Raw genomic sequence first — 26,862 nt, 5'->3', positions numbered from 1 at the left:
ATGAAACGTCCAAACAGGATGATGCTTCCAAGATCTGTGTCAGCACAGCAGGCGGCATATGCACATACCTCCCCACTTCCACCCACCCAAGTACAGTGGTACCTCTGGTTAAGTACTTAATTTGTTCCGGAGGTCCGTTCTTAACCTGAAACTGTTCTTAACCTGAAGCACCACTTTAGCTAATGGGGCCTCCTGCTGCTGCCACGCCGCCGCCACTCGATTTCTGTTCTCATCCTGAAGCAAAGTTCTTAACCCGAGGTACTATTTCTGGGTTAGCAGAGTCTGTAACCTGAAGCGTATGTAACCCAAGGTACCACTGTAGAGGGATGGTGCCAAATCTTTTGAGATTGCCTAAAGAAGTGTAAAACATTTGTTATCTATAATCTAGTATACATTATGATTACAATTTTTTATATAAAAGCATGTTAGCTTCAGTTCTTCGTGCTGAAGAAGTTGCCTAACCCTGATCTAATGACATTTGATTAAAAGGGGGGGGGGGAATGAGCTTTAGGCACCTGAAGACTTCCATTGGGTTCCTACTTTGTTTGTAGTATTCTTTGCCCCTCTTCAGCTAGTTCTTGTATAATGCCAGCTTTGGTATTCCTCTGCGACTTATGAGTCCTGTTGATTAAAAATTGTGATTTCAAAATTTCACGCTATAAAATCACTGGAAGTGGTGGTCATAGTTGCAAAGTTCACATCTGTATCCTACTCTACTTCTAAGGAGTTCCGAACATCCTATATACTGTTTTCCATATTTCATCCTCACAAGAACTGTGAGATACTTTAGGCAGTGTGACGAGCCTAAATCCAGTCTGTGAGCAGGGACTTTTATTATTATTTCAGTATATATTCTGAGTCCAGGGTGGCTAAACACATCAATAATGAAACAATTTTAAAATTCTAAAAACATTCTTTCAACCAGTGATCTCAGGGTTTCCAGGAACAGGTGTTTTTTTCCCCCAGCCATCAAATGACTTGAGTAAACAGGAATGTTTTAAAAATCCTGAAAGTCAATGATGAGGGGCGACACACCACACAACGGGGGCACCAACTCCAGGGTCCTGGGGCCTGGCTTCTGCCGGCTGGTGCCTTACTTCTGGCGGCAACTGGGCCGGGGCCTGTGCCTCTGCCGTGAGGCCTCTGTTGGGGCACATTGCAGCCATGGACGTGCTTCTGGGATGCAGTGGGCCCCTCGCCTTTATGACAGTGTGGGGCCCAAGTCAGCAGTGCTGCCTCACCAGGAAGGATCTATGAATGGGGAACTCCTGCTGAAGAGGCCCTGTCACATGGAACTGCGAGCTGGGGAGCCCCCAGCGGCACCATCACCAACAAGGCCTCACCTGCCAAACAGAGGTAGTTTCCTATTTGGGAAGATTCTTTCAAGTACAGTGGTGCCTCACAAGACCAAATTAATTTGTTCCGCGAGTTGTGTCGTCTAGCGATTTTTTCGTCTTGCGGAGCGCAGATTCGCTGGGTATTAGCGGCTTTAAGAAAAAGAAAACAAACTCGCAAGACGTTTTCGTCTTGCGAAGCAAGCCCATAGGGAAAATCGTCTTGCGAAGCAACGCAAAAAGCGAAAAACCCTTTCGTCTTGCGTGTTTTTCGTCTTGCGAGGCATTCGTCTTGCGAGGTACCACTGTAATTAGGTCCCAAGCCAGTTCATCTTGAATTGGGTCTGGTAGCTCACTGACAACTCCATGGCTTGTTAAGTGCAAATTTCTTTCCTTCTCAGCATAAATGTATGCCCTTATATCTAATAGGTGAATGCAGAAGGCTATTTTTTACGAAGCTACAGGTGATTTTCTGTTCTTTAAATACCTTTGTGATTCAGACTGCTCCTTCCCTACTAGGTCAGTGGTGTCTCCTCCTTTGCTTTTCACAAATTCTTCATTCAACCCAAACTGCTGCAAGGTGTCTCGAAAAAGCCTCTCTGCCCCCTGACGGGCACCTTGCTGTGGGATTCAGAAGACAGGCGGTTTAATAGGCCCTCTTCCTTTCATGAATACTTAGTTATTCCAGGCGATCACTCTAAACTAGAAAAGTAATTGGATATTTCTCTCAATATGGAAGAAGCAGTTATATTTTTAAATGTCTGCGAATTCTTTGAAGACCATTATATTCAATCATATACCTCAGTTTATTTTGAAAACAATATTTTCCTATTTAGTGTACAGTAGTTTCTCTATCATTACAGCTGGTCAATAACTAAATTTTGTTCCCTATCAAACTCTTTTTCCCATGAAGTTTTTTTTTACCCTTCAGATTTCCAGAATGGCAAAGAGGTTACTTGAATATTGTATTGACTCCCTGCTACAGCCTGCTGGTATTTACTGCTTGATCCTCTAAACCTTGACAGTTTCCTCATACCAAAATAGTTACCTTTGTGACCTGTTCAAACATATATGGTCTGTTTTTCACTCGCAACTTCATCTCTTCTAGTTCCTTTTTATACTCTTGTGTTCTTTTTCGGTCATTTTGCCTGAAACAAAAGGTTTCCGTACTATGCATCATCTTCAGTTACTCTGTGCTGCACTTTTAATTATCGGGTATCATTTAGATAAAGGAATCTCTCCACAGAAACAGGCTACATATAGATCTGCTATGTGGGTGCAGAAGAACATCTGGGCACCTATGCTCCCTGGCACCAACCAAAGTTGGTAATGGGTGCTCAGAGCCAACTGGGCTTCTAGCATCAGTGATTGATCTAGCAGCACCCTCAAATGATGCTCTACCTCCAGAATGGGTACAAATTCAAATTCCCAAAACTGAAAAACTCCCACCCACAGGATCTCTGTCTTGTCAGGATTCAGTTACAATTTATTAGTGCTCATCCAGTCCATGATAGCATCCAAGGAAGGAAGGAAGGAAGGAAGGAAGGAAGGAAGGAAGGAAGGAAGGAAGGAAGGAAGGAAGGAAGGAAATAATAAATAAATAATAATAATAATAATAATAATAATAATAATAATAATAATAATAATATTTTTATTTTTAAAAACCCAGTCAGGCAGAGAAGAGGGGCACAGTAATGAGATGTTGCTTTTTTGGGAAAGCCTTTTAGATCCAAATCTGAATCCCCTTTCTATTACAATATATTATTTTTCAAATTATGGGGCTCTGTTACCAATTATATCTAAGGATAGTGCTGAGATAAGCATGAAGTGTAAATAAATAATACGACTGCTGCCTGTTGGCCATGAACACTTGAAGCCCAAACCCATTTCTTATACTGAGCTATAAGTAATTCCAACTAAAATGATTTTGCTTCAATAGTACGCTACCAAAGCCAATTAGCATACTGACCAGTTTTGCTTCAGCTTTTCTCTGTGTGTTTCCTCCAAGCTTCTATGGGGATCCAAAGCTTTTGCTCGGCAATTCAGAGACTTATGCATAGCTTGACCTCTCTTTCTCTGCAACTCTGCCCAACGAGCTCCTTCATTTTCCTTGTATTTTTTATCCTCTTGAAGGCGTCTACAAATATATATGCAGATAATGGGATATGATCTTTTCAAAATAAAATCATTAAGGTTTCCAAAACAAAACTTATACAAAGCCAGTTCATATATCCAAGAAGAAGAGTTTGGATTTGATATCCCACCTTTCACTCCCTTTAAGGAGTCTCAAAGCGGCTAACATTCTCCTTTCCCTTCCTCCCCCACAACAAACACTCTGTGAGGTGAGGGGGCTGAGAGACTTCAGAGAAGTGTGACTGGCCCAAGGTCACCCAGCAGCTGCATGTGGAGGAGCGGAGATGCGAACCCAGTTCCCCAGATTACAAGACTACCGCTCTTAACCACTACACCACCCTGGCTCTCCAAGTTAAAACAATATTGTTCAAAGTATATGTGGTACTCTCTTAACTCTGAATTTTAGCAGGCTTTGGGGAATTTTGTTCAGGGGGGTATCCAAAAGTATAGGTGGCCTCCACCTGCCATGCGGGGCAGGCAGGGTTATATTACAAGGTTTTGAAGGCATTGTCTGGATCAGGATGTTCCACCTTTGCACTTATTCATACTTTAATTAAATGAGTAAGTTACTCACTTAATAGCAGACTGTCTCTTTCTCACTGCATCTGTGATATATATTGGAAGTGTGTTGGAGGAGAGGGATGAAAGGTAATTCAAAGACCGACTCCTTTGTATTGGTGCCCTGGAAGGTTGTTGAAAATCCTGAAAGTAAGAATATTTAATATTGGTGTTTTTTAAACACACCTTTTTGTACAGTGCTTAGTTGCAGCTAGACTCTCTTTGTATGTATGTATGTTTGTATGCATGCATGCACATATATACCGGTAATTTGCTCTTCGTTATTATCAACCTGCAAATGCTTGTCTCTTATGAGGTTCACATTTTTACATTTGGAAAACATTATGCTGACAGGTAAGTGGGGCAAAGAGCTGCTGATGTGGAAAGCAACACATCCTGTACACAACAGGATGTTATCCTGCTACATACATAACCATTTCCTGATCTAGAAGAAAATCTCTCTTTTTACTCCATGACTGCTAAGATGAACAAGAGTCTTGGGTGAGGTACTTTGTTGAAAGCTTTTTTTTTTAAAGTCTGAATACAGTGGTGTCTCTCAAGACGAAAAGAATCCGGTCTGCGAGTCTCTTCGTCTTGCGGTTTTTTCGTCTTGCGAAGCAAGCCCATTAGCGGCTTAGCGGATCAGCTGATAAGTGGCTTAGCAGATCAGCTGATAAGCGGCTTAGCGGATCAGCTGTTTAGCGGCTTAGCGGCTTGGGGAAAAGGGGGGGAGGGGAAAAACCCCGCAGGAACTCGCAAGACATTTTCGTCTTGCAAAGCAAGCCCATAGGAAATTCGTTTTGCGAAGCACCTCCAAAACGGAAAACCCTTTCGTCTAGCGGGTTTTCCGTCTTGCGAGGCATTCGTCTTGTGGGGCACCACTGTACACTGTGTCAACCTCTATGTATATGGTTGCTGACACTCTCAAAGAATTCTAATTGGTTGGTGAGACAGGACTTGCCTTTGCAGAAGTAATGCTGGATCTGCTAAAGCAAGAATACAGAAGAACAAGCTTTGCCGATCTAATCTTTAACAATACTTTCCACCAGTTTTCCTGGGAGAGATCAGATGTTAAACTAAACAGCATTTATTTTCCAGGATTCCTTTAAAAACAATTAGGGTTACACTGGCCACTTTCCAGTCCTTGGGTATGGAGGCTGATCTGAGAGACAATTTACATATTTTTGTTCAGCAATTTTACATTTACGTGCTTTAAGAACTCTTGGGTGGATGTTGTCTGGGCTGGGTGATTTGTCAGTTTTTATTTTGACTCTCTCTGTTTTTCAGATTACCTTCCTTCAAAATTTAGTTCAGACACTGTGATTTGCTATTTAATATTAATAGTAATAAAGTTGTTATTTACTATTCAAAATGCACTTCAATAGAAGTACTACTACAATTAAGACTTCAAGCATAAGTTGGAGCCATTGAGACTCTTCTTGTTTTACTCCATAACATTTGTTCCAAAGAAAGCCGACCTTCATCTAAAACTATCTCAACACTGAGTTAAACGGATGGTAAAGTATATTTGGTGTTTTGCACTCATGAGTGATTTGTATGTAAAGGAATACAAAGCAGTACAAAGATAAAAGCAATCCCTCTTACCATCATCCCCGGATTAGGCACTTGATGTTTGCAACAGAGATTAGATGTTCTAAGTCTGAATGGTTTATTATGAGTCGTTTCTTTGATTTCTCGTTTGCTTAAAGCTTCTCTCTGGAATGCCCAGTAAAGTCCTTCAAAGTCAGGCACAGATGAATTGATTCTTGGTTTAAAACTGAAGTTATCCTGCAGAAAGCTCAGTTTTTTCTCCCTGTTTATAGAGGTAATTTGGGATCCTTTTTTTCTCTTGCCAAGCTCAATAGGAGCCCAGGAACTTTCCAATAAATCCTTGGCTCTCATCTGAATACGGATTTTTCGTAAGAGTTCAGCTTCTGGGGAGTAAAAGCAACAGTGATGAACAGTAATGACTGGGCTGGGAGAGGGTATGTAAATCTGGCTAATGCAACAGAAGAAAAGTGTTAATGGCACTAATAACAAGAGAGGCTAATGGTTGAGCCAAGCGTTAAAGCAAAAGCAATAACTGAAAATCCAGAACATTTGAAACCGCCTAACATGTATCTTTTCCAAATAAAAAACTAGTTATGGGATATATAATACAGCACAACTTAATAATCTCATTCTTTTTATATTTCTATTTCTTTTTCTATTCTTTTTCAAAAACTTGTGTATTCTAGAAAGGAAAATGATCAACATGAAGTCTCCCAGACCTTTGGCTAATTAAACAATCCATTGCCTTTTAAACAGTGGGGGGGGCATAGTTTCTGTATGCTACTGTGTTATGTGTTTTTATATTGTAAACTGCCCAGTGATCCTCAGATCAAGGAGTGTATAGAAATTTAATATAAAAATAATAATAATAAAATGACATTTGCATAGCCCTGCTTCAGGAACAAGCCAAGAGGAGCAATTCATTTCTGGATACATTTTACTATTAAGAAGAATTCAACCAAAGGGATGGTACAGGTTGGCATCCTTAAAGAGTAGGATACAGTTCCTAGCCATCACTGTTTTTCAGGCTAATCAGCTCCAGAGGTTTATGAGGTGGGGCAGAGGCCAAGGCCCTGAGGATGCCCAATTCATCAACCATTGCAAATCTGTGGCATCAGAGAAGTTTCCTCCTAATTTTTATGTGATTGTTGATCACCTTCCCTGAGTCCTGTTTTTACTAATTCCACAGATTGGCCCTACTCACTCTGAGATAAGAAATGTGTTTTGTGGTATGGCAGGATAAAAGGCCTATTTTCTTTTATTTCTTTTGTACTGGTATGACAGACAATGAATCTACTAACTGGAATGTCTCCTATAGCAGATGAAGAAGATACCTTCATACCACCATTAGGTATTATTGACAGTGCATTAAAAGCTGTTTTACCTTTGAATTTATCCCCAAACCTTGGTTCATAGGTGGACTTGGGGATCTTCTTCCTAACTTTTGGTACTGATTTCTCAACTGGAGTCAAAACTTCTAGCATCTTCTGTCTGATGATGTCCTTTCGTTTTTCTTCTTTTTCCTGAAAACTGAAGGGTTTTTGCATTGAAAGGAGTAGTTCTCTTCTCTTTTGTGTTTCCACTTGTCTGCGAATTTCATTCTTTTCCATTATTTCTTGGTAGAGTGGCAGATAGATGTGAGCAGGCACAGGTTGTGCTCTGAACTGTTTCTGGCATTCAGCTTCTTCTAGGCTTTGTCTTTTGTATTCAGCTGATTCAATTTCAAACAATGCATGGGACTTCAATTTTCTGCAAGCTTCTCGAAGTGTCATATTGAAGGGTTGAGGGACAGTAATAGGGGAGATCCATGTAGCTGAAGCACTCTTTGATCTTGAAAAGGACTGAAGAAACGAATGATGATTTTGCTCATCTTTTGGGTTATCAGCAGTGATGTTAGTCAATGAATTGAACCTTCTTAGGTTGCCAGATCTGAGGATATGGTAAAAAAATGTTATCATTGGCAAATAAATCAGAAGAAAGGTTATATTTGAGAACTCTGAATAAATGAAAGGAGATAGTTTAGGAATAATGATATTCTAAGATCTGTTTCATTATTATATTTGATCAGTTGTCCAACAGGAGCACACAAGACTACTGTAAAAACTCTATGCCTGTGTAGGAGAATCAATGTATGGATTTCAATAGATTCTCTTGCATCTCACCTCAAAGCTTCATGGAACTTTGATGGCAATGTCAATCTTCCATTTTCCTGGAAAAAGTCTTCCAGCTCCTTGTTCTCTGGTGGTTCCTGGTGGTTTTCCAACTGTACCTGGTACATCAGACCTAGTTCTAACAAACATTGTCTGTTTTTCCTTTTGAGGGCCTGAAGCGAGTCGTAAAAATCCTCTCCTGAACTCGAGGCACCTACTATTTGTTCCTCTGACTGGAGGAAATCTAGCAGCTCACCGTCATCGGGCAGAGAAATATTACTACCCAGTTGCAAGTCTGGAGACTGTGCTTTAATTGGAAACACCTAGGCAAATCAGAACAACAAAACAAAGGTTTCAAACACAAAAGAAAAAACTATTTTGAAAATGCATTTCCATTCGAAATACTGTATACCACTTTGCACTTTGTATACCTGAAGGAGCGTCTCCAGCCCCATCGTTCTGCCCGGACGCTGAGGTCCAGCACTGAGGGCCTTCTGGTGGTTCCCTCATTGCGAGAAGCAAAACTACAGGGAACCAGGCAGAGGGCCTTCTTGGTAGTGGCGCCCGCTCTGTGGAACGCCCTCCCGTCAAATGTCAAAGAGATAAACAACTACCTGACATTCAGAAGACATCTGTTCAGGGAAGTTTTTAATGTGTAACATTTTAGTGTATTTTTGGTCTTGTTGGAAGCTGCCCAGAGTGGCTGGGGTACAAATAAATAATAATAATAATAATAATAATAATAATATGATAGTAATAGTAATAATAATAATAATAGTAATTATTAAACCAGCATTCCCCCCCCAACAAGCCTGTGCTCAGTTAACCTGGGAGTAAAAAAAAACCCTTGAACTTTGGGTTCACATGCAATGGGATCCCGCCGTTGCACGAGAGAGGTTATTCCTTGTAAAATAATAATTTTTTTAAAAAAAATTGTTATTTGCTATTTGTGGTGACTGTTGCTGTTACAAGTCTGGCCCGCTCCCCACCGGTTTCCTCCAGGGATGCCCTCGCACTTCCATCCCCATCATACCCGACCCCCATTTCCCGCTCAGGTGAAGCCGTCGAGGAGCAGCCATGGCAACAAACAACCGCCACCTGTTGCCATGGTAACAGACCGCTTACAACCGCCCCGCATACCCGTCGAATCTCTTCCTTCGGGAGCACCGCTTCGGCCCCGCCCGCGGCCCCCTGAGGTTCCGACACTGTCATCGCCCCCTCGCACCTGCTGCGCCGCCCGCAGCGCTCCGCAGCTACCAGCTCGCCGTGCCCGCTTGTAGCTCTAGCCAATAGGCACCCTCCTTTTTTGTGTCGCTCCTCGCACATTGGCCAATGACCGCGGTCTGTTTTCCGTAGCTCCCGCCCAACCCGGTAGAATTCTCGGCTCTCATTGGTCCGGTTCTGTTGGCCGCTCTCGGTTGCCAAGGTGCTGCTGAGGTTAATGCAAGGTGCGCGAGAGTGACGTGAGCGTCACTTCCCCCCACAAAATGGCGGCCGTGGTGGGTCTGTCACTGTGCCGGGGCGTTGCGCCCCTTTTCGGGAAGGGCCTCTGTCTCCGGAGCGGCCTTGCCCGTTCCCTCGTGAGACCCAGTGGCTCGACGGCGGTATACGACGTGGTGGTATCGGGTGGCGGCATGGTCGGGACCGCCATGGCTGCTGCACTGGGTAGGAGGCAGATCACCAGGCTAGAGACCCCCCTTGCACAGGTCATATTCGTAATTTTAATCCCTGCAAGTTCCTCTCCTCGGGCTCGTTGGTGGTATATAGGGAAGCATTGGCCCTCCCGATTTAATTTAGGCAATAAACGCGTTGTGGGCTACAGTGTTTACAGCTGTGCTGATGTATATACATTGTTATTGTTTTCTTCAAGTACAGCATTTAAGCGGCGAATCTTCGCGATATGGACTGAAATCTCATGTCGTGTTGAGGAGTTTCATACCAATCATGTATTTCGCCAACATTCAGTGCATGCCAGTGGCAGCACCTGAATAGACTGGAGGAACAGCTCTCTTAAGGGCTTTAACTGTAACAATATTCCACGATTATTGGTGCATGGAATATTCTGGCTGCGTCCAAATATTGAAGAATGCATTAACTTGTATTCTTCTGATCAGGTGGAGTTTGTTGTTAACAGTGTTAGCTTATTCAGTAAAAACAACAAGGAGTTTTGTGGCACTCTGAAAACTAACACTTCGATTATGCCATAAGCTTGAAAGAACTAGTGTCCATTTCATCAGAGTCCGTTTCAAGTGCTGCCCATAGTTGTTTTTGTGAATATTTATTCATATGTACACTGACATATTTCTGCATTTAATTTTACTTTGACTTCACTGCTTACAACCCCTTCCTCCCTCTGCTGCAACCATGTGTTTAGATATCAGAAACTCAGGATAACACATCATGTATTGGATGAGGTGGACTGTATTCTACAAAAATCTATACTATAATTTAATTTTTGTTTTTAAAGTGCCACAAGATTCAAGTCATCTCAAAAGCTTTTAGTAGCTATTTTTTAAATCAACAGTTTATTTAGGCTCTAAAAGAGAAAAGCTAGAACTGTTAGCTTTCACTTTTTGGAGTTAAAGAGTGCTAAACAATTCTGCATGTTCAGGGGAAGATGTAAAATAGATCTCTTGTAAACTCCTGTTGCAGAATGTTAAATTATTGATTAATCTTGGTTAAAATGTTATTAAACATCTGGCTTTTTCTTTTAATAAGGGCATGATGTTCATCTGTCTGATAAGAAAATTCTGCTACTTGAAGCCCGTCCAAAGAAAGTGTCTAACCAGTTGCCCAAGACTTACAGTAATAGAGTCAGTGCTATCACCCCTGGTTCAGCCACACTTCTCAGTAGTAAGTATAGCATTCGCCCGTTATTTGGTTGCCAGCTATGCGTGCATGGTGTTTTGATGTTGGAATATGAAACTACAGATGTGAGTCTATAAAACCCTGTGTGCCGCATAGGATACTGGCTTGGGATAGATGGGGAAAATAAACCCCATACATTGTAGAACTGGCTTGAGTCACCTGGAGTAGAATGCACTTGTAACGGTCACTTGTTGAAATTAATTTTCAGGTTCACACATGAGCTCTTTGTTTGGAGGTCAAAAATGGTTACCAGCCTGTCATATTTCTGGCCTCAGTAATCCTCTAGTGTTGTAGCTAGCGTCTAATAAAATAGACTGTTGATGTGAAATTCTGGAGTTTCTTACTACAATATGTAGTGATAGCTGCTTTAAAAGGGCAGCTTAAAAGCTGGGCAACTCTAAAAGGGAATTAGACAAATTCATGGAAGTTAAGGCTATCAAGATCTGTTTGACTGGACCTAACTGTCCAGGGATCCTTTACCTTTATCTTAGTCATGTATTCCCATCAATATCAGGCTATACAAGTCTGAATACCAGTTGCTGAAAAAACATAAACAAGAGGGTACTATTATGCACATGTCCTTGTGGCCACTTTGTGAACAAAATTCTGGACAAAATGAGCATTTGGTCTGATTCAGCAGGATTTTCTTTGTGTTATGATTTCCTAGTTAGTTGCTTATTGGGCCATGTCCAGATTACGTCACTGTTTCTGTTCATAATTGCTTGGCTCTGTGCATTGGGGCTATTTTCTTAGAAATTGTCGAGTATAATTAAATGGTGCACCATTCCTTTAGTCAGCTTCTAACAAACATCTTAGAACTTTCCTCTTCATAACTGCAAATCTGCTCATCTGTGAAATGACGGGTGCTTTTTCTTATTTATCTCCCTAAAATAGTTTATACAGACAACTAAGCATTTGGAGGAATACAGGTTACTCATTGCTACTCCAAGGTTTGCCCTGAAGCTTCCATAACAGTGTCCTTGCTTTCACCATCCTTGGGGATTCACTGCTTTTGTTTCTTACAACCCTCCACATCCCAACTAGACAGTTGGGCCACAGTCAAACCACAAGCAAATAAGGGAGAGTAGAAAGAAACCAGATGGAAATAGTGAGGGAATTTGAATTGGTCCTGAGGGTTCCCCATTAAAAGTTTGCAGAGTGTCAGAACAATTCCTTTAACGTTCTCTTTCTTTTCTAGGTTTTGGTGCTTGGGATCATATTTGCAGCATGAGAATCAAGCCATTTCGGCGGATGCAGGTGCCTGGTACTGCAACATATATACTGTGCCTGTGGGTGGTAATGTAATTCTGAAGTCCATGCAAGCAAGGACATTTTATTTTGTTTCTAGAGTCTTGTGCAAAGGGTTCATATATATTCTTTGCAGGGAGATGGGTAAACTATACTCTCAACAGGAACATTAGTATTTCCTGGTGGGTTCCCCCTTTGCACAGACCTCAAAAGTGTGAAAAGAGAAAAACTCAGTCATGCACCCTCTGCCTCTGCTTCCATGTGCATGTTCAGTTGATTAAGGCTAACTAGTTATTTGTTAATTACCTGAACTTAGCCTCCAGGAAGTGTACCATATCCTTGCCACTTGCTCAATGTCCTCAGAAACCATTAGGTGGGAGGTGTACATATAACTGAACTCATGTTTTGGGGCATCTACTTTTAGAACTCTCTGCTTATTTTTTTTTAAAATATTTTTTATTAAGGATTTTCTTGTTTTACAGAAGTGTAGTGCCTCGTATTTTTTTTTCTTCTTCTTCCACGTAGCGTTTTTACAAATCTGTTTCATTTGTTGAGGCATTAGGGGGAGAAGAAAAAAGAAAGAAAAAAGAAAGGGGGTGGAGAGAGGGAAGATGGATGGGAGTGGGGTCGGGTGGCGGTGTTTCTATTATGCTTAATGTATGTAGAGTTTGGTGTCAGCGTGCTTGCGTTGTTCACTTGTGTTTCTTTGGTGGTGAGAGAGGTTGGGGTTGGCCTAGGGTGTGATTGTTTGCTTGTGATTGGCTGTGGTGATCTTTGTTTTCGTGTGTGAGTGAGGTGGGTGGGTGTTTTGGATCAGGTTAGCCATATTGATTTGTATGCTGTTGGTGGATTATTGTCATTGTCCTGTTGGGCTGTGTATGTGATAAAGGGGAGCCATACCGGGGTGAAGGCGTCTTCTTCTGTTTGTCCCCGTGTCAGTTTCAGTTTATTAGTTAATTTTTCTAGTAGGGCTGTTTCCCATACTATTTGGAACCATTGGTCCATGCTTACTCCTGACAGGTCTCTCCAGTGTCTGGTTATGATGTTTCTGGCTGCTGAGAGCAGGTGGGTTATGAGTTCTTTGTGGTGTAAATGGGCATTGTTGTCTTGGAAGATGTTTAGTAGGGCCAATTCTGGGGTGATGTCTATTACTTGCTTAGTTATTTTACATATTTCTTGTATGGCTGTTGTCCAGAATAGTTGAATTTTGGGACACTCCCACCACATGTGGAGGTATGTGCCTGTGGAGGTGCACCCTCTCCAGCATTTTGGTGAGGTTCCTGGGTGTATTAGCGCTAGTTTCCTTGGTGTTAGGTACCACCTGTAGGTGAGTTTCAGTGTGAGTTCTTTTCTTTTCATTGATATGGATTTAAAGGGGGGTTTAGACCACATTCTGGTCCATTGAGTGGGGTTAATCTCATAGCCTATGTCATTCTCCCATTGTTTTTTGATTGCGTCTAGGGGATTTGCGGGATTTTGGAGTAGTATTTTGTATATTGCGGATACCGTCCCTTTACCGTTTCCCTTTGTTGTTAGGAGGAGGTTTTCGAAGGTTGTCAGGGGCCTAGTTGCTGCTGATTTTACTGTTGGGTTGTTTAAGAGGGCATGTAGTTGGTGTTGTGTTAACCAGGTCATTTGGGTGTCTTCTAGTTTGTCTTGTATTTCTTGTGTTGACAAGGGTTTGTTATTTTTATAAAAGTCTATTAGGCGATATAAGCCTTTGGTTCGCCAGGTTTTTGTCTGGAGGTTTTGTGCTGCATGGTAGAATAATGGGTGGTGCGCCAGGGGGATTAGTGGGGATGGGCTTGGGGATAGTTTGCCTATTTGTGTTTTCCATGCTTTGAGCATGGTCTGTGTGTACCTGTTAAGCGTTGTGGGAATTTTCTTTAGTTTGTTTGGGAGGAGTGGGTATGTTGTGGTGCAGGTGTTTTCAATTGTGTCCCTCTCTAGGTGTACCCATTGTTTTGTCTCATCTTCTAGTATATATGGGATTATATGGCGTATTTGGTTGGCATTGTAATATGCTTCTATGTTGGGGATTCCCCATCCTCCTTCTGAGGTGGGGAGGTGCAGGCATTTGGAGCTTATTCTTGGTTTTTTATGTGAGAAGATGAAAGAGTGTAGTTTTCTCTGCCAACTGCAGAGTTGGGTTGAGGGGATCCAGATTGGGAGGGTTTGGAATAGGTAGGTTAGTTTTGGGAGTGTGATCATTTTGATTATGGCTATTTTGTCTGAGAGAGTGAAATTCATGTTATTCCATCTCTTTAGGTCTTTGTTAATTTGTCGCCACAGGGGCTTGTAGTTGTGGAGGTACAATTTATTGAGGTTTCTGGTTATTTGTACCCCTAGGTATCTGAACTTGGTGTGGCAAAGTTTTATTTTGGTGACCTTCGTGAGTTCTTTTTGGGTGTGAGGAGGGGTGTTAAAGCACATAGCTTCTGACTTTGTAAAATTTACCTGTAGGCCCGACACCATTGCAAATGTGTTGAGTTCTCTGATTAGGGAGGTTGCTGTGCTTATGGGGTCTGGTGTTGTGACCATTAGGTCATCTGCAAAGAGCCCTAATTTATAGGTTCTGCCTTTTATTTCCACTCCCTTGATGTCTGTGGCTGCTCGGATGCGGATTGCTAAGGGTTCCAGAGCCAGGATAAATAAGAAGGGAGACAGTGGGCATCCTTGTTTCGTGCCTCTTTGGATAGCTATAGTATTAGAATCCATATTATTAGTTCTGCATTTTGCTGAGGCTTGGGAGTATATTTGTTTGAGGATTTGTAGGAAGTTGGGGCCAAATTTCATGTTAGTTAGTACTGCTAATATGTATTTCCACTCCAAGCAGTCAAAGGCTTTGAGGATGTCTAGGGACATAATTGTCAATGGGAGTTTGGTTGCCTTGCTGTGTTCGATCAGGTTCAGTAGTTTCCTGATGGGGTCTGTTATATTGCGGCCAGGGACAAAGCCAGTCTGGTCTGGGGCTATTAATTTGTGTAGGAAGGTTTTTAGGCGGTTGGCCAAGATTGATGTGAATATCTTGTAGTCTTGGTTTATTAATGAGATTGGGCGGTATGATTCTACTTTGAGGCTATCTTTTAGTGGTTTGGGGATGGAGACTATTTTGGAGTGGGTCCAGGTTTTGGGGATGGGGCCCCCTTTTATGATGTCGTTGAATAGGCGGGTCATGTAGGGCATCAAGGGTTCTTTGAATTTCCTATAGAATTCTGCTGTGAAGCCATCTGGGCCTGGGGCTTTGTGTGGTTTCAGGTTTTTGAGGACCGCATCTATTTCCTCTGGGGTGATAGGGCTGTCCATGAATTCCTGTTCCTCATCAGTTAGGGTAGGCATGGTCAGTCCTGCTAGGAATGTTCTGATTTCCTTCTCTGGTGGGTTATGGGAGGTGTATAGGTTGGAGTAGAATTCTGCAAATTCTGAGGTTATTTCTTTGGGGGAGAATGTTATGTTGCCGTCTTTTTTGGTGATGCAGTGTATTCTTGTTTTGAGTGCTTTTTTCCTACATCTATTTGCTAGTAATCTGGAGTTTTTCCCTCCATATTCATAGAAACGTTGTTTAGAGTATAGAATGTTGATCATTGTTTTGTTAATTTCTAGGGAGTCTAGTTCTCTCCTTTTTTGTTCTATAAGTTTGAGGAGTTTTTTAGATCCTGTTTGTTTATAGCGTGATGAGAGGGCTGTGATGTCTTGTTCTATTTTGCTAATTTTTGAGGAGGTTTGTTTTTTAAGGAATGTTTTCTCTTTTATGCAAGCTCCTCTGGTGACCGCTTTCATTGCGTCCCATAGGAGGGGGGTTGTTATATTGTTTACATCGTTTTCCTTGAAGTAGTTTTGGAGGGTTTTTGTGAGACTCTCTCTAATTTGTTTGTTTGTAGTTAGGATGGGACTGAAGGACCATGAAGGGGTGGTTTGTGTTCCTTCTCCTATTTTAACAATGACTTCTACTGGGGCGTGATCTGTGATTTTAATGTTACCTATGTTTGTTGATTCTACTGAGGGGATCAGACCCTGTGTGAGTAGAATGCTGTCCAGTCTGGACACTGTATCATGGCGTCCCGATTGGAATGTATGGCTGATGTCTCCCGGGTTTTGCTCACCCCAAATGTCATAGAGACCCCTGTTTTTTAGCATTTTTAGTAACTTGTAAGAGTTCCTAGTTGTTGGGGGTTTCCTTCGGAGGAAGGTTGCCCATGGGGTTGTGGGGTGGATATCTTTCAGGGATAAACCTTTCATATTTAGGTTGAGGTCCCCTCCTAGGATTGCTTCCCCTTCAGAGAAGGAGAGGAATTTGTTTAGTATCTTCTGGAAGAATTCTAATTGTTTCGTGTTTGGGGCATATATGGAGCCGATTGTCAGTTTGATTTTGCCATCTAGTGTCCCTTTAGCAAAAATGAATCTGCCTTTTTTGTCCTTGAGGACTGTTGTGGCAGTGAAGTTCAGGTCTCTACTGAGTATTATGGCTACACCACGAGCTTTCCCTGAGCCTTGTGCGACCCACTGTTGATTGAAGCGGGGGTCGCTCAAGAGTTTGCTGCCTTTGGGTGGGTTGTGTATTTCTTGTAGGAAGGTGATGTGTGGTTTCATGGTGTTTATGTATGAGGTGATGCGTTTTCTTTTGATGGGGTTTCCCAGCCCCCTCACATTTAATGTAATTGCTTTTAGGCTAGCCATCTTGCTTATCTATTATGTGGGGCGATTCCCTGCCAACCCGTTCGGGTTGTCTTGTGTCTCTCTCTTCGCGTTGTTTAAAGAACCAGTGGGGTTGCGCTGACCTAGGGTGTGGAGGGTGGGGGGCTAGTGGGATTAGAGTGAGATTTGGGTTAAAGAGTAGGGGGTAAGTTGTAGGGAGTTTCCTATATGTAGTCATATAGGCGTTTGTTTGGGGTATTTTGGGCCATCTGGCATTTAGCCGGTTGGTCCTAGGTCTCAGCTGGTGTGGAAGGCCATGTTCAAGGACAGGCCATCCCCCCTGTTGTTTGCGATGGGGGGTGATCAGCGAGACAGTGTGAAGTGACTTTGTAACGTCGCTATCAGGTATAAGGTTCGTAAGCAATGTTGCCAATGTTATGAGCAACATTGTTGGTGTGTTGGGGTGGGGATGTGGGTGCTGGTACGCTCTGGTGCCACCATATTGCTGGTTGGGTATCAGATTTTAGCCTGATTGTGGGTTGTGTTATTAAGGTTGGAGTTGTTTTTCCTTAGTATGGAGTATGAGGATGTTGAAGGTGTGGGTGATGGGGAATGTGGTTGAGGTCGTCTGGACTGGTGTTGGGGTGGGGGTTTCTGTGGGGGTGCGGGGCTGGGGGGATGTTGATGGTGTTAACTAAATCTATGTTTTGGGGGGGGGGAAGAGGGGGAAAAGGGGGGGAGAAATCACCAGTCCTTCGGTTTGTGGTTTTTTCCTGGTTGCTTCATTCAGCTGCGGTTGTTGTTGTTATTGTAGGGTTGTCCATCTACGATGAATTGGTTTGGTTAATCTTGGTCTGGTTTCTGGTGTCGTATGGCCGGCGGGACGGTTCTGAGCATGATGCTTGCCTGTATTGGTTTGCGTTGTTCTGCCGCCTCTGTTGATTCTTTTTCCTCTGTACCGTCGTCCAGTTGTTTGCTGTTGTTTCCTCCTGGTTGGGGCTGTCATTTGGTGGGTTTGTCGGTTGCCATTCCGGTGGGAGGTCGAGTTCAAGGTTCTTTAGTAGTTGCAGGGCCTCAGGTATGTTGGTAGCCATGTGTTGTGTTGTATTGGTTGTTGCAATGAGGCGGAAGGGGAAGCCCCATCGGTATTTGATCCCTGCTTGTTGGAGACGCTGGGTGCATGGGCGCAGGCTTTTCCTCCAGTTTAGGGTATCCTGAGATAGGTCTTGTAGGGCCAGAATGGGGGTTTCTCCGTATCGAAGGTTGCTTGAGTTTCTGAGGTGGTGCCATATCTCTTCCTTCTTTTTGTAGCGTGTGAAGCATACAATGATGTCTCTTGGGGGGGCGCTGGGTTTTGGCATAGGTTTTAGGGCTCTGTGTGCCCTCTCCAAGTCATCCGCCTCGAGTTTCAGGCTTGGGATTGTGTTTTTCAGCCAGCGTATAATTAGGTCTGCTGGGCTTTTCTCCTCTGTTTTTTCAGGAAAGTTGCGGAAGCGGATGTTACAACGTCTATTGCGATCTTCAAGGTCAGCTTGTTTAATTTTCATCTCTCTGTGTTCTGCTTCCATTTGGTTTACCAGTTCGTCCAGTTTCTTGTTCACACGTGCGTTCTCCTCCCGGTATTGCTCTATTATTTTTTCTTGCATTTGGTTTTTGTTCTCTAGAGCTTCCACTTTGGAGGTTAGATTGTTGATTAGTACCTGCATGGGAGCCATTGTGGCCTTCAGTGTTTCTTCTAATCTTGCTTCCATTTCCCTCAGATCTCGTTTCGTTATTGGGTGGTCATCATCTTGAAGGGGAGTTGCCATCTTAGCATTGTTTGCCATCTCCCTGGTTGGTGTCATCTCGGTCTCCTTGATAGTTTTGGTTTGAGGTTGGCTTGGCGTCCACTTGGGGTAGGGCGTGTGGTGGTTAGGAGTTGTGGCAGTGGTGATTCCTGGGTATTGTTGGGTTGTTGAGCTGATCAGGCTTTGTTGGCTGGTGGCTTTTACAGAGCGTTTGGATTAGGTGGTCATTTGTGTCACTTCTAGCCTGTGTTTTAAGAACTTCTCTTGGGTTTTCTGTAGTTGCCTCAGCGATGCCGCCGAGGCTGGGGGGGAGGGCAGGTAAGCAGAGATGGGTAGACTAACGGACAGACAGTTCATATAAAGGGAGGGGGGTTAGCAGGTAGAGATGCAAGAGATTAGAGGGGTGGGGCCAGGGGAAATATGTGTTTAGGAGGGGGTTGTATATATCCAAAAGGGGTACTGGGGTCCAGTTAAGGTGGAAATTGGGGTTGGGAGTGCGCTTAGAAACAGAGACAGACAAATAGGCTATATGTAAAGGGTGGAGGGAGAAAAGGGAAGAAGAGGAAGGAAGAAAGAAAGAAAGAAAGGGGGAGGCGGGGGGAGAGAGGGGAGATTGGAGTAAGAGAGGAGAGAGAGAGAGAGAGAGAGAGAGAGAGGAGAGATAGTACAGTAATATCAGTGGTATTAGATTGCAGCAGTAGTTCCTTTAGGGGAAGGGGGGATGGAGAGAGGGAGGAGGGAGAGAAAAGCAGAGGAGGAGGGGGAGGGGTGGGAGAGGGAAGGAGAAGAAAAGAGAGGGGGAGAGGGGAGGAGGGAGGGAGGGAGGGAGGGAGAGCTGCTGCAATGGTATGGGGGAAAGTCTTATTTTAAAAGAGGGGGTGGGGGGAAGGGCTCCCCTCTCATAAACAAACTGACAGACAAGCTAAAACGGGGGGGGGGGGTTGATTTTTTTTAAAAAAATACAAGGGATAGAAAGCAAAATTGGGGATGAAAAATGAAAGGTGGGATAAAGGGAAAAAATGAGGAGTGGTGAAGAGAGAGAGGGGAGAGAAAAAAGGGAGAGAAAAATAAAAGGGGGGAGTTGAGGGGGGGAGTATCAATAACAATAACAGTGATGTAGAGGAAATTTTTGTTTTAAAAGAGAGTGGTGGTTGTAGCTGGGGCGAACTCTCTGCTTATTGATACCAGGCAGGTGCCTTTACTGTTTTTGGTGCCTGCTTAAAACATTTTTGTTTACACAAGCCTATCCAGACATGTAGATGTTGACATCTTTTAATCTCTTTTCCTGTTATTTTTTTTTTAATTTTTGAATGTTCTGGTTTTTAACTGTATTTGTTGATAATTTTAATGTTTCTCATAAGCTTCTAAGAGGTTTCACAAGCAGTATAAAAATATTGTTAAGTAAAAATATACCGTAAGTGAAGTGCTTTGAGTTCTTAAGAATGGCATATAAATAATAAGTAGTGGACCACTTGAAGAAGAAGTTTATAATTTTTGTATTTCCTTTCTTTTTCATACTAATGTCATTGTATGTCTTGATTCTCCATTTATCAGAGGTTACCTTGCATTTTGTACATCACAATAAAGGAGAAAATGTCTGTATTTGCGTCTTGTATCCTCTTTGCTGTTGTTAATACTGTTCCTCTTCTCTACAGGTGTGGGATGCTTGTTCTGAGGCCATGATAATCTTTGATAAAGATAACTTGGAAGACATGGGTTATATAGTGGAGAATGATGTTATCATGTCTGCTCTAACCAAACAACTGGATGCAGTTTCAGGTAGGAGCTACTTTCTTGGTTTACATGAAACTCTCTGTGATTTGGGTTGAGTGGAGGCATGTGAGAATGGGATACATTTATGTCCATCATATAACTTGGGGTTATAGCAGTCAATTTTAGAAGTATAGAAATTAAATAAATAATGATTATGCTTTCTTGAAATTGGGTCCTTTTCAATATGGTACAGTGTCTCTGCCCCTGGCTTAGAAATTGGGAGGTGCCTAACCAACAGCCAAAAAAGTACTTCAAGATAGGAATTCGGCAACTTAGTGAGCTGTTCTGCCTGAGTAGTTTAGGATTTTTTTGCTTCTTTGCTTCACTCATTTGGTGACATCAATATATTGTGCCCCCATCAGACCGCGTTGAAGTTCTTTACAGGAGTCGAGCAGTTGGCTACTCCTTGCCCCTTCCTTATGAAACCTCTGACTCAAGCCCTTGGATCCAAATTGATTTAGCAAATGGACACAGGCTACAGACCAAACTGTTGGTAAGTAAGCCTTCATCTTCTGTTTGGTCAGGCACTGTCTCTTCCTAGGTTCTTCTGTTGGATTTGGTTGTAATCTCGTGTGATGCTACTTAATCAGCACGAAGGGTTATAATGGTTAGTAGTAAAACATGTTCAGTGTGGTTATACTTGGATTAACATTGTGGTTCTAAACAGTCTTACTAGGAAGTAATTAAACATGATGGCATTCTGGGTATAGGGAAAAGCCATTTTTATACATAAATAAGTTATATATTGAAATGCAGAGGGAATATTTGGGTTTCTATAACTAGTTACTGGCTGATTATTCATAATGAGACTTGAAGGAATTATTTTTTATTAAAACTGTTAATGGGTTCTTTTAATCTCTCTTGTCCACAGATTGGTGCAGATGGGCAAAACTCCATAGTCCGGAAGGCAGCTGGTATTAAAAATATTCAGTATCAATATGGACAGTCAGCTGTAGTTGCTACCCTTCACTTATCTGAGGTCAGATCCTAGAAAATTGGTCATTTGGGCTGTATCTTCTGAACAGTCAAAACAGGTGATGGAAACTTGGTAATATGAATTTGTCTTCTGGTTTTCATGTGCCGCAGGCAACAGATAACAACGTAGCATGGCAGAGATTCCTCCCATCAGGACCAATTGCTCTCCTCCCGGTAAATAACTTAGTAACACTTGACTTGCCCATTTTTTATATTTTCTTTTGCCTTTCTTTGTTTAAGCGCTAGTTTGATATTAAAAAAATCAGTTACTCTATGTTGTTTTATCTTCATTAATCCTCCTCTTAAAGTTATGAACTCCTTGCACTTGTTTAGGGTGGGGGAAGTTATTTTTTAGTGACGTAATGGTTGGATATTTTGTGTTTTTAATTCCTGATGCTGGTCAGCTCTCTGACACTGTCAGCTCTTTGGTTTGGTCCACGTCACATGAGCATGCATCCCAACTTCAGAGAATGGATGAGGAAAGTTTTGTGGATTCTATCAATTCTGCTTTTGTGAGTACCTTCCTCTTTTTATTTATGTTCTCCTAGCAAGAGGCATGAGAATCAAGAAGTTAGGATGGTATTCAAAAAAAAAAAAAGTTTGGGTGCTATTCAATTAAGTTTTGCTTAGAGTAGACCAATGGAAATCGACTTAATTTAGTTATGTTCATTAATTTTAGTGGGTGTGTTCTGAGTATTTGAATGTCACCCTTTATTTCTAATAAGTTGTGTGTTTATGGTAATTCCTGTGTAGAGGGAATATATTTCTAGCATCAGTTGGAGATGGAACAGATCTTTCTTTCTTTCTTTCTTTCTTTCTTTCTTTCTTTCTTTCTTTCTTTCTTTCTCTGTGAGCAAGTAGTTGGTTTTTTCCCCTTAAGAACCAGACCTTGTGAAAACAATATTTATTTTGTGTAACAGTTCAGCTCACATCTTTTGGCACACTGCCAAATGTAGTCATTTATACAGTGTGAGGGCACATTGAAAATAGTAACTAAATTAATTCTCGTTTAGATATATCCCATACAGAAGTTCATGTTTTTGGCTACTGAAATTGAAAGTGAAGTGCTGAACTGGTTTTTGAAACTCTGTCACAGTCTTCAGTAATACAGATGTCAATCTTTATATTGCACCGTATGTGGTGACTGTTTACATATTTTATACCTTAGCTTTGAAATATTGTGCATGGTCATTGGTAATCTTGTACTGTATTACATTGGCAATATAAAAGCTACCATAGCAGAGTGGTAATATGAGAAGCTATGGCCTACACGAGGGTATCCTTTGCTGGAATACCTTCTCATGCCACCATCTCCCTCTTTGAAGGTTAGATAGATAGTGGAATGCTCCTCCCATCTGAAATGCAAATTCTGTGTTGTCTTGCTTTTATTTTGTGCACGAAACACGTGGAGTTGATTTGCAAAAACCGAGGCCCTGGTGGTTGTGGACCCCACCATAGGTTTCTTGCGAGTCCTGTATGCGGGCAGATGATTAGGAGAGAAACTGTTTTATTCTAAGACAAGGATTTCTTAAAACTTAGTAGAGTTTTAGTTCTGACTCTCATACTCTTGTAATCTATTGGTAATATTAGGGTGTTGTATAAATAAATCTATCATTATTCAGTGGAGCAACGCAAATCACTCTGACTTCATTGATACTGCTGGATCCATGTTCCGATCTGCTGCCTCTCTCTTGATGCCATCGGGGACTGCAGCCCGTCAGCTGCCCCCCAGCGTTGCAAAAGTGGATCCAAAGAGCCGAGCTGTGTTCCCTCTTGGACTGGGGCATGCAACAGAATATGTCCAACACCGTGTGGCCCTTATTGGGTAATTGCACATTGAGGAACTTTAATGCTGCGATAAGGGTAGATTTGGTCTGGGAAGAGGAGTTGATGGGAGTATGCTGTTTTTAGTGCCGGAGGTTGAGATTCTTGAGGGTATAACATTAATTTTGGAGGGATTGGTGGATTGTGTCTGGAGAAAACACAAGTCTAGCTAGTTTAACCCATGTCCCTAGACACTAGAATGTTAACAGGGATGAATACAAATTGTGGGAGAAGTCAGCAGGTATCAAGTGGGGTGTTCATTTAAGGTTCTCGTGAGGGACAAAAAAGAGCTTTTGAGTCCCATATAGTGACACTCAGGCAATACTAATTGGCAGGGTTCTTGTGGAGTACCAGACTTTGTAACTGGCATAAGCTGACATTATCCTTTCTTTTTAGGGATGCAGCTCACAGAGTACATCCTCTTGCAGGTCAAGGTGTAAATATGGGCTTTGGTGACATAGCCTGCTTGAGGCAACTTCTCAGCGCTGCAGCATTTAATGGGAAGGACCTGGGTAAGAATTTAAAACTGTGAAGGAATTGATAGCACAGGCGACTTTCAGCTTAAGCGGGGGTTACGTTCCAGGGATAGTCAAAACACACTGGGTGCAGTGGTGGGTGGGATTGCCAAAGTTTATTTTCCCGGATGCCCACTCCCCCTTTTAATTTTTTTGCCATGCAGGTAAAGCTGAAGCCACACAGGTTAAATGTGCCTAAGTTGCAAGTTACCTGTAATACGGAATGTTACTTCTAGGGTCTCTGCCATTCAACTTCTTGATGTATGATGTGTTTAAAGTTCTGGCTACTAGCTTTAGGAATAACACTACCCATTTTGGGGTATTTGTGGCAGGAACATTTTGTCCCCCACATTTTGTTCTCCTATAGACTAGGAGAAGCATTTCTCTGAAAATAAGAAACTGATGCCACCAGATTGGAGTTAATAAGGAAAGGACAAAGCTGCAACATGCCACCTATTCTCATTTACAAAAAAGTTGTTTTAGAAAATGCTAATTCAAGATGTGCTAGTAGAAATCCAGGGTGTTAACACGCTCTTATGTATTATTTGGGTCATGAATATATTACTGTTTTCCTGCTGTGATTTACATGGAATTCCAGAATGCCTGACTATAGAGGCAACATAATCTGGGATGCAATAGTACCACTGTTGTGCTGCTGCCCATTCAACATATGACACAATATGACAAAAAAAATCCTTGCCCAGGATGAACTTCTTAACATACTATGAGTCAGCCCTGATTGAATAACTTTGTACAGTGGTGCCCCGCAAGACGAACGCCTCGCAAGACGAAAAACCCGCTAGACGAAAGGGTTTTCCGTTTTGGAGGCGCTTCGCAAAACGAATTCCCCTATGGGGTTGCTTCGCAAGACGAAAAAAATCTTGCATCCCCCCGCGGGTTTTTTTCGCTTTTTTCGCCCTTTTCTTAAGCCGCTAAGCCGCTTATCAGCTGTTCCGCTGATAAGCCGCTTAACAGCTGATCGTTGGAAGCTGCTTGACAGCTGTAGCGCTAATCCACTAAGCTGTCAATGGGCTTGCTTCGCAAGACGAAAAAACCGCTATATGAAGAGCCTCACGGAATGGATTAATTTCGTCTTGCGAGGCACCACTGTAGATGGAATCTAGCTCATAGGTACCTGTGGTGCAGCTGAATCTCCAGTTAATTTACTCTGGAATAACCTTTCTGTTCTAGGCTCTTTAAAGCATCTACTACAGTATGAAAGAGAGCGGCAAAAGCACAACCTATCTCTCTTGGCTACAACAGACTTATTAAAGAGGCTGTACTCTACAAATATAGCTCCTTTTGTATTGCTAAGGACATGGGGATTGCAAGCAACTAATGCTGTTCCTCCAATTAAAGTAAGATTTTTTTTTGAAGTTGCTTATTAAATTCAGATTAAGAAATTTGCTTAATCCCAAATAAGAGTGCTGCAACTAGGGTGTAGCTTCCCTAAGTATGTGTCTCCTTCCTATAGCAAGGTTGCTCAGTCACCAGCATTTAGACTAGGGCACTACATCTAGAGCCTATATATTTGATTATTATTTATATCTTGCCTTTCTCCGTTTGGTAGACCCAAGGTGGGTACCAATTCAGATGAATTTCTGGAATTAAACAATTTGCTCTTCTTATGGTTCAAGAGGGAGGAATGGTTCCTTCTTTATAGGAACTATCCAATTCCCCAGCTCTCACCTTGAGCCCCACCAGGTATTTGTAGAGACGAATGTATGAATGCGCTGTAATTTCCAAGTGCAATGGGATGTGTCCAAAATGGCACAGACCTATGGGAAACATTTACGGTACAGTGATATTTGAATTAAAACCAAACCAATAGCCTGTAGTTTGCACTTCGGTAATTAGGTTTGGCCCAATTTATTCTTTCCTATGCCAGGTGGTAAGGTAACACGCAAATGCAGGAAATGGGATCATCTTATTTCCTACTAGGACAGCTTAGAAAAGGTATCATAATTGCTGTCTTTGGTCCAACCATGCTAGTTCCCCCATTAAGTGTGCTTGGTAAACAGTACTAGCATGTCTGGAGCAACAAAAACGCCACAAGCTGACACTATCCACGCAGACCCATAATACAGCATCTATGGCAGTCTTTCATATCCTGAAGGGAGGTGTGAACTGGTTAAGTAAGAAGCGTTGCCATTTGGTGCTTATGAGAGATTACCCTAAAGGCTTCTGGTGTAGCCTCTCATTTTCAGCTGGGAAGGTATCTGCAGAGCTGAGTAGATATTTATAGGATTGCACTGTTAGTTTATTATATACTTAAGAGGTGGAAAGCAAACAAATGCTAGCTTGTGCATGACATTGGAGTAGAGCTGTCTTATATCTTAGTAGAGTATCTTGCTTTAGATACCCTCTGTGCCCTGTCCAGCAGCAATGGGTAGTAGAGCTTCATCAGAAATAGAAATAACGTTCTTTCTTCTTTCTTTAGGAGCAGATCATGGCTTTTGCTAGCAAGTGACATCCTTGTGACTCTAGGATGATAGTTCCTGCGTGGTTGCTGTATACTCACCAATTACAAAGACTGTGTTTGAAATGGTATTAAAACAAAACGGGGAGCACAGTATTGCCTTATGTTTGCCGATTGTGGCTGGAGTTCTTCTTTCCTCCAAGAGAACCAGCAGATTGTTTTCTTCTAGAATGTCGAGGTCTATCTCTAATCTGACAGAGTACTGGATCTGGAGCTCTAAATATGGGCCTTGAAAACAGTATTGTTGGAATGGATTTACTTGTATCCAGTTTGAAGATCATATGCAGGATTATTTTTTTACTGCTTCGGACAAAAGATTCTGAGCTGCAAGCTTAGTCAGCATCTCTTTCAGCCTTGGTGGCTGCGAAATAGAGGAGCAGAATGTTGCTCCCTCTTCAAGACTGCAGTGATTCTCTTCTACCTCCCAGGATTGCAAGATCGAGACTCAAGTTACAGAATGGAGTCTGAGAACATTATGTTAAAAATATTGTTTAATTACTAAAATAGACATTCAAACAGCCCTGTCATAGTCATGTGCCAAACAACCAGGCCAGACATTATCAGTTTAATGGCATTACAGCACCAAGTAATGTGAACACAACTAATAAGCAAGGATATTTACGCTATCGTCTGACAGTTAACTACTTTCAGAACTTGTCTGAAAAGATATTCTAAGGCTTATCAGCACTCAACCTGTACTTGCAATGCTACATCTGTGGAAATTTATTTAAGAGGGGCTCAGTCTGCTTAACAGTTTAGCTTAACTTTTTAAAATAGGTTCAAGCTAAACCAAAATAAGTGTCCTTTCAACCTACAAGATTATGTAAAACTTAATCTGCTTTCACTTCTGACTTCTTAAAAACTCTTAATTTAGTACACTGTTAAATATGTGCTTCTTTCCTCCTCCGTCAATTACAGAGGTGCTTTTCACCTATAATAGTGAATAATCTCATTGCATTAAGAAAGGTATGGGCATTTGTGGAAGCAAGATAGAATTCTGGGATCATAAGAGGAAGAAACTACTTGTCTGTC

At 42.1% G+C, this 26,862-nt stretch overlaps 2 protein-coding genes across 6 annotated transcripts; one reads left to right on the top strand and one right to left on the bottom strand.

Moving 5' to 3' along the window:
* Nucleotides 1-390: 390 nt before the first annotated feature.
* FAM161B (FAM161 centrosomal protein B) lies at nucleotides 391-9,180 on the bottom strand. 3 transcript variants are annotated; one of them, XM_081911548.1, is made up of 9 exons: nucleotides 8,867-9,180; nucleotides 7,739-8,049; nucleotides 6,961-7,505; nucleotides 5,631-5,959; nucleotides 4,042-4,169; nucleotides 3,304-3,471; nucleotides 2,383-2,482; nucleotides 1,822-1,955; nucleotides 391-621 (listed from the first exon to the last, which is right to left on the bottom strand). In XM_081911548.1, exons 1-9 carry the CDS (start codon nucleotides 9,050-9,052, stop codon nucleotides 537-539), a joined length of 1,986 nt encoding a protein of 661 aa, XP_081767674.1. In that variant the 5' UTR covers nucleotides 9,053-9,180; the 3' UTR covers nucleotides 391-536. The 3 variants fall into 3 exon arrangements, with proteins under 3 accessions (XP_081767674.1, XP_081767676.1, XP_081767675.1); XM_081911550.1 differs by having other exon boundaries at nucleotides 8,952-9,034; XM_081911549.1 differs by lacking the exon at nucleotides 8,867-9,180 and adding an exon at nucleotides 8,158-8,266.
* Nucleotides 9,181-9,183: 3 nt separating this feature from the next.
* COQ6 (coenzyme Q6, monooxygenase) lies at nucleotides 9,184-26,703 on the top strand. Of its 3 annotated transcripts, none has more exons than XM_081913149.1 (12): nucleotides 9,184-9,391; nucleotides 10,445-10,579; nucleotides 11,793-11,851; nucleotides 19,920-20,043; nucleotides 20,400-20,530; nucleotides 20,909-21,016; nucleotides 21,124-21,186; nucleotides 21,417-21,524; nucleotides 22,635-22,837; nucleotides 23,233-23,348; nucleotides 24,543-24,709; nucleotides 25,792-26,703. In XM_081913149.1, exons 1-12 carry the CDS (start codon nucleotides 9,214-9,216, stop codon nucleotides 25,819-25,821), a joined length of 1,422 nt encoding a protein of 473 aa, XP_081769275.1. In that variant the 5' UTR covers nucleotides 9,184-9,213; the 3' UTR covers nucleotides 25,822-26,703. The 3 variants fall into 3 exon arrangements, with proteins under 3 accessions (XP_081769275.1, XP_081769277.1, XP_081769276.1); XM_081913151.1 differs by lacking the exon at nucleotides 9,184-9,391 and adding an exon at nucleotides 9,413-9,432 and having other exon boundaries at nucleotides 11,793-11,858; XM_081913150.1 differs by lacking the exon at nucleotides 9,184-9,391 and adding an exon at nucleotides 9,414-9,432.
* Nucleotides 26,704-26,862: the final 159 nt, after the last annotated feature.

Source organism: Podarcis melisellensis, assembly GCF_964234715.1.
Source record: "Podarcis melisellensis genome assembly, chromosome: 1".
In the NCBI taxonomy this organism is placed as follows: domain Eukaryota; kingdom Metazoa; phylum Chordata; class Lepidosauria; order Squamata; family Lacertidae; genus Podarcis; species Podarcis melisellensis.
The sequence above is the reverse complement of the archived record's forward strand: the minus strand, read 5'-3'. Positions and strand labels throughout refer to the sequence as shown.

What these genes read in the sequence shown, in the direction of transcription:
- FAM161B (XM_081911548.1), bottom strand. Translation starts at nt 9,052, where the DNA reads ATGTGCGAGGAGCGACACAAAAAAGGAGGGTGCCTATTGGCTAGAGCT. An exon ending in GTTTGGGGATAAATTCAAAG is followed by an intron (nt 5,960 to 6,960) that starts GTAAAACAGCTT and finishes TTTACTCCCCAG; the next exon opens with AAGCTGAACTCTTACGAAAA. An exon ending in AAGAGACAGTCTGCTATTAA is followed by an intron (nt 3,472 to 4,041) that starts GTGAGTAACTTA and finishes ATATATTTGTAG; the next exon opens with ACGCCTTCAAGAGGATAAAA.
- COQ6 (XM_081913149.1), top strand. Translation starts at nt 9,214, where the DNA reads ATGGCGGCCGTGGTGGGTCTGTCACTGTGCCGGGGCGTTGCGCCCCTT. An exon ending in GACCAATTGCTCTCCTCCCG is followed by an intron (nt 21,187 to 21,416) that starts GTAAATAACTTA and finishes GATGCTGGTCAG; the next exon opens with CTCTCTGACACTGTCAGCTC. An exon ending in ATTTAATGGGAAGGACCTGG is followed by an intron (nt 23,349 to 24,542) that starts GTAAGAATTTAA and finishes TTTCTGTTCTAG; the next exon opens with GCTCTTTAAAGCATCTACTA.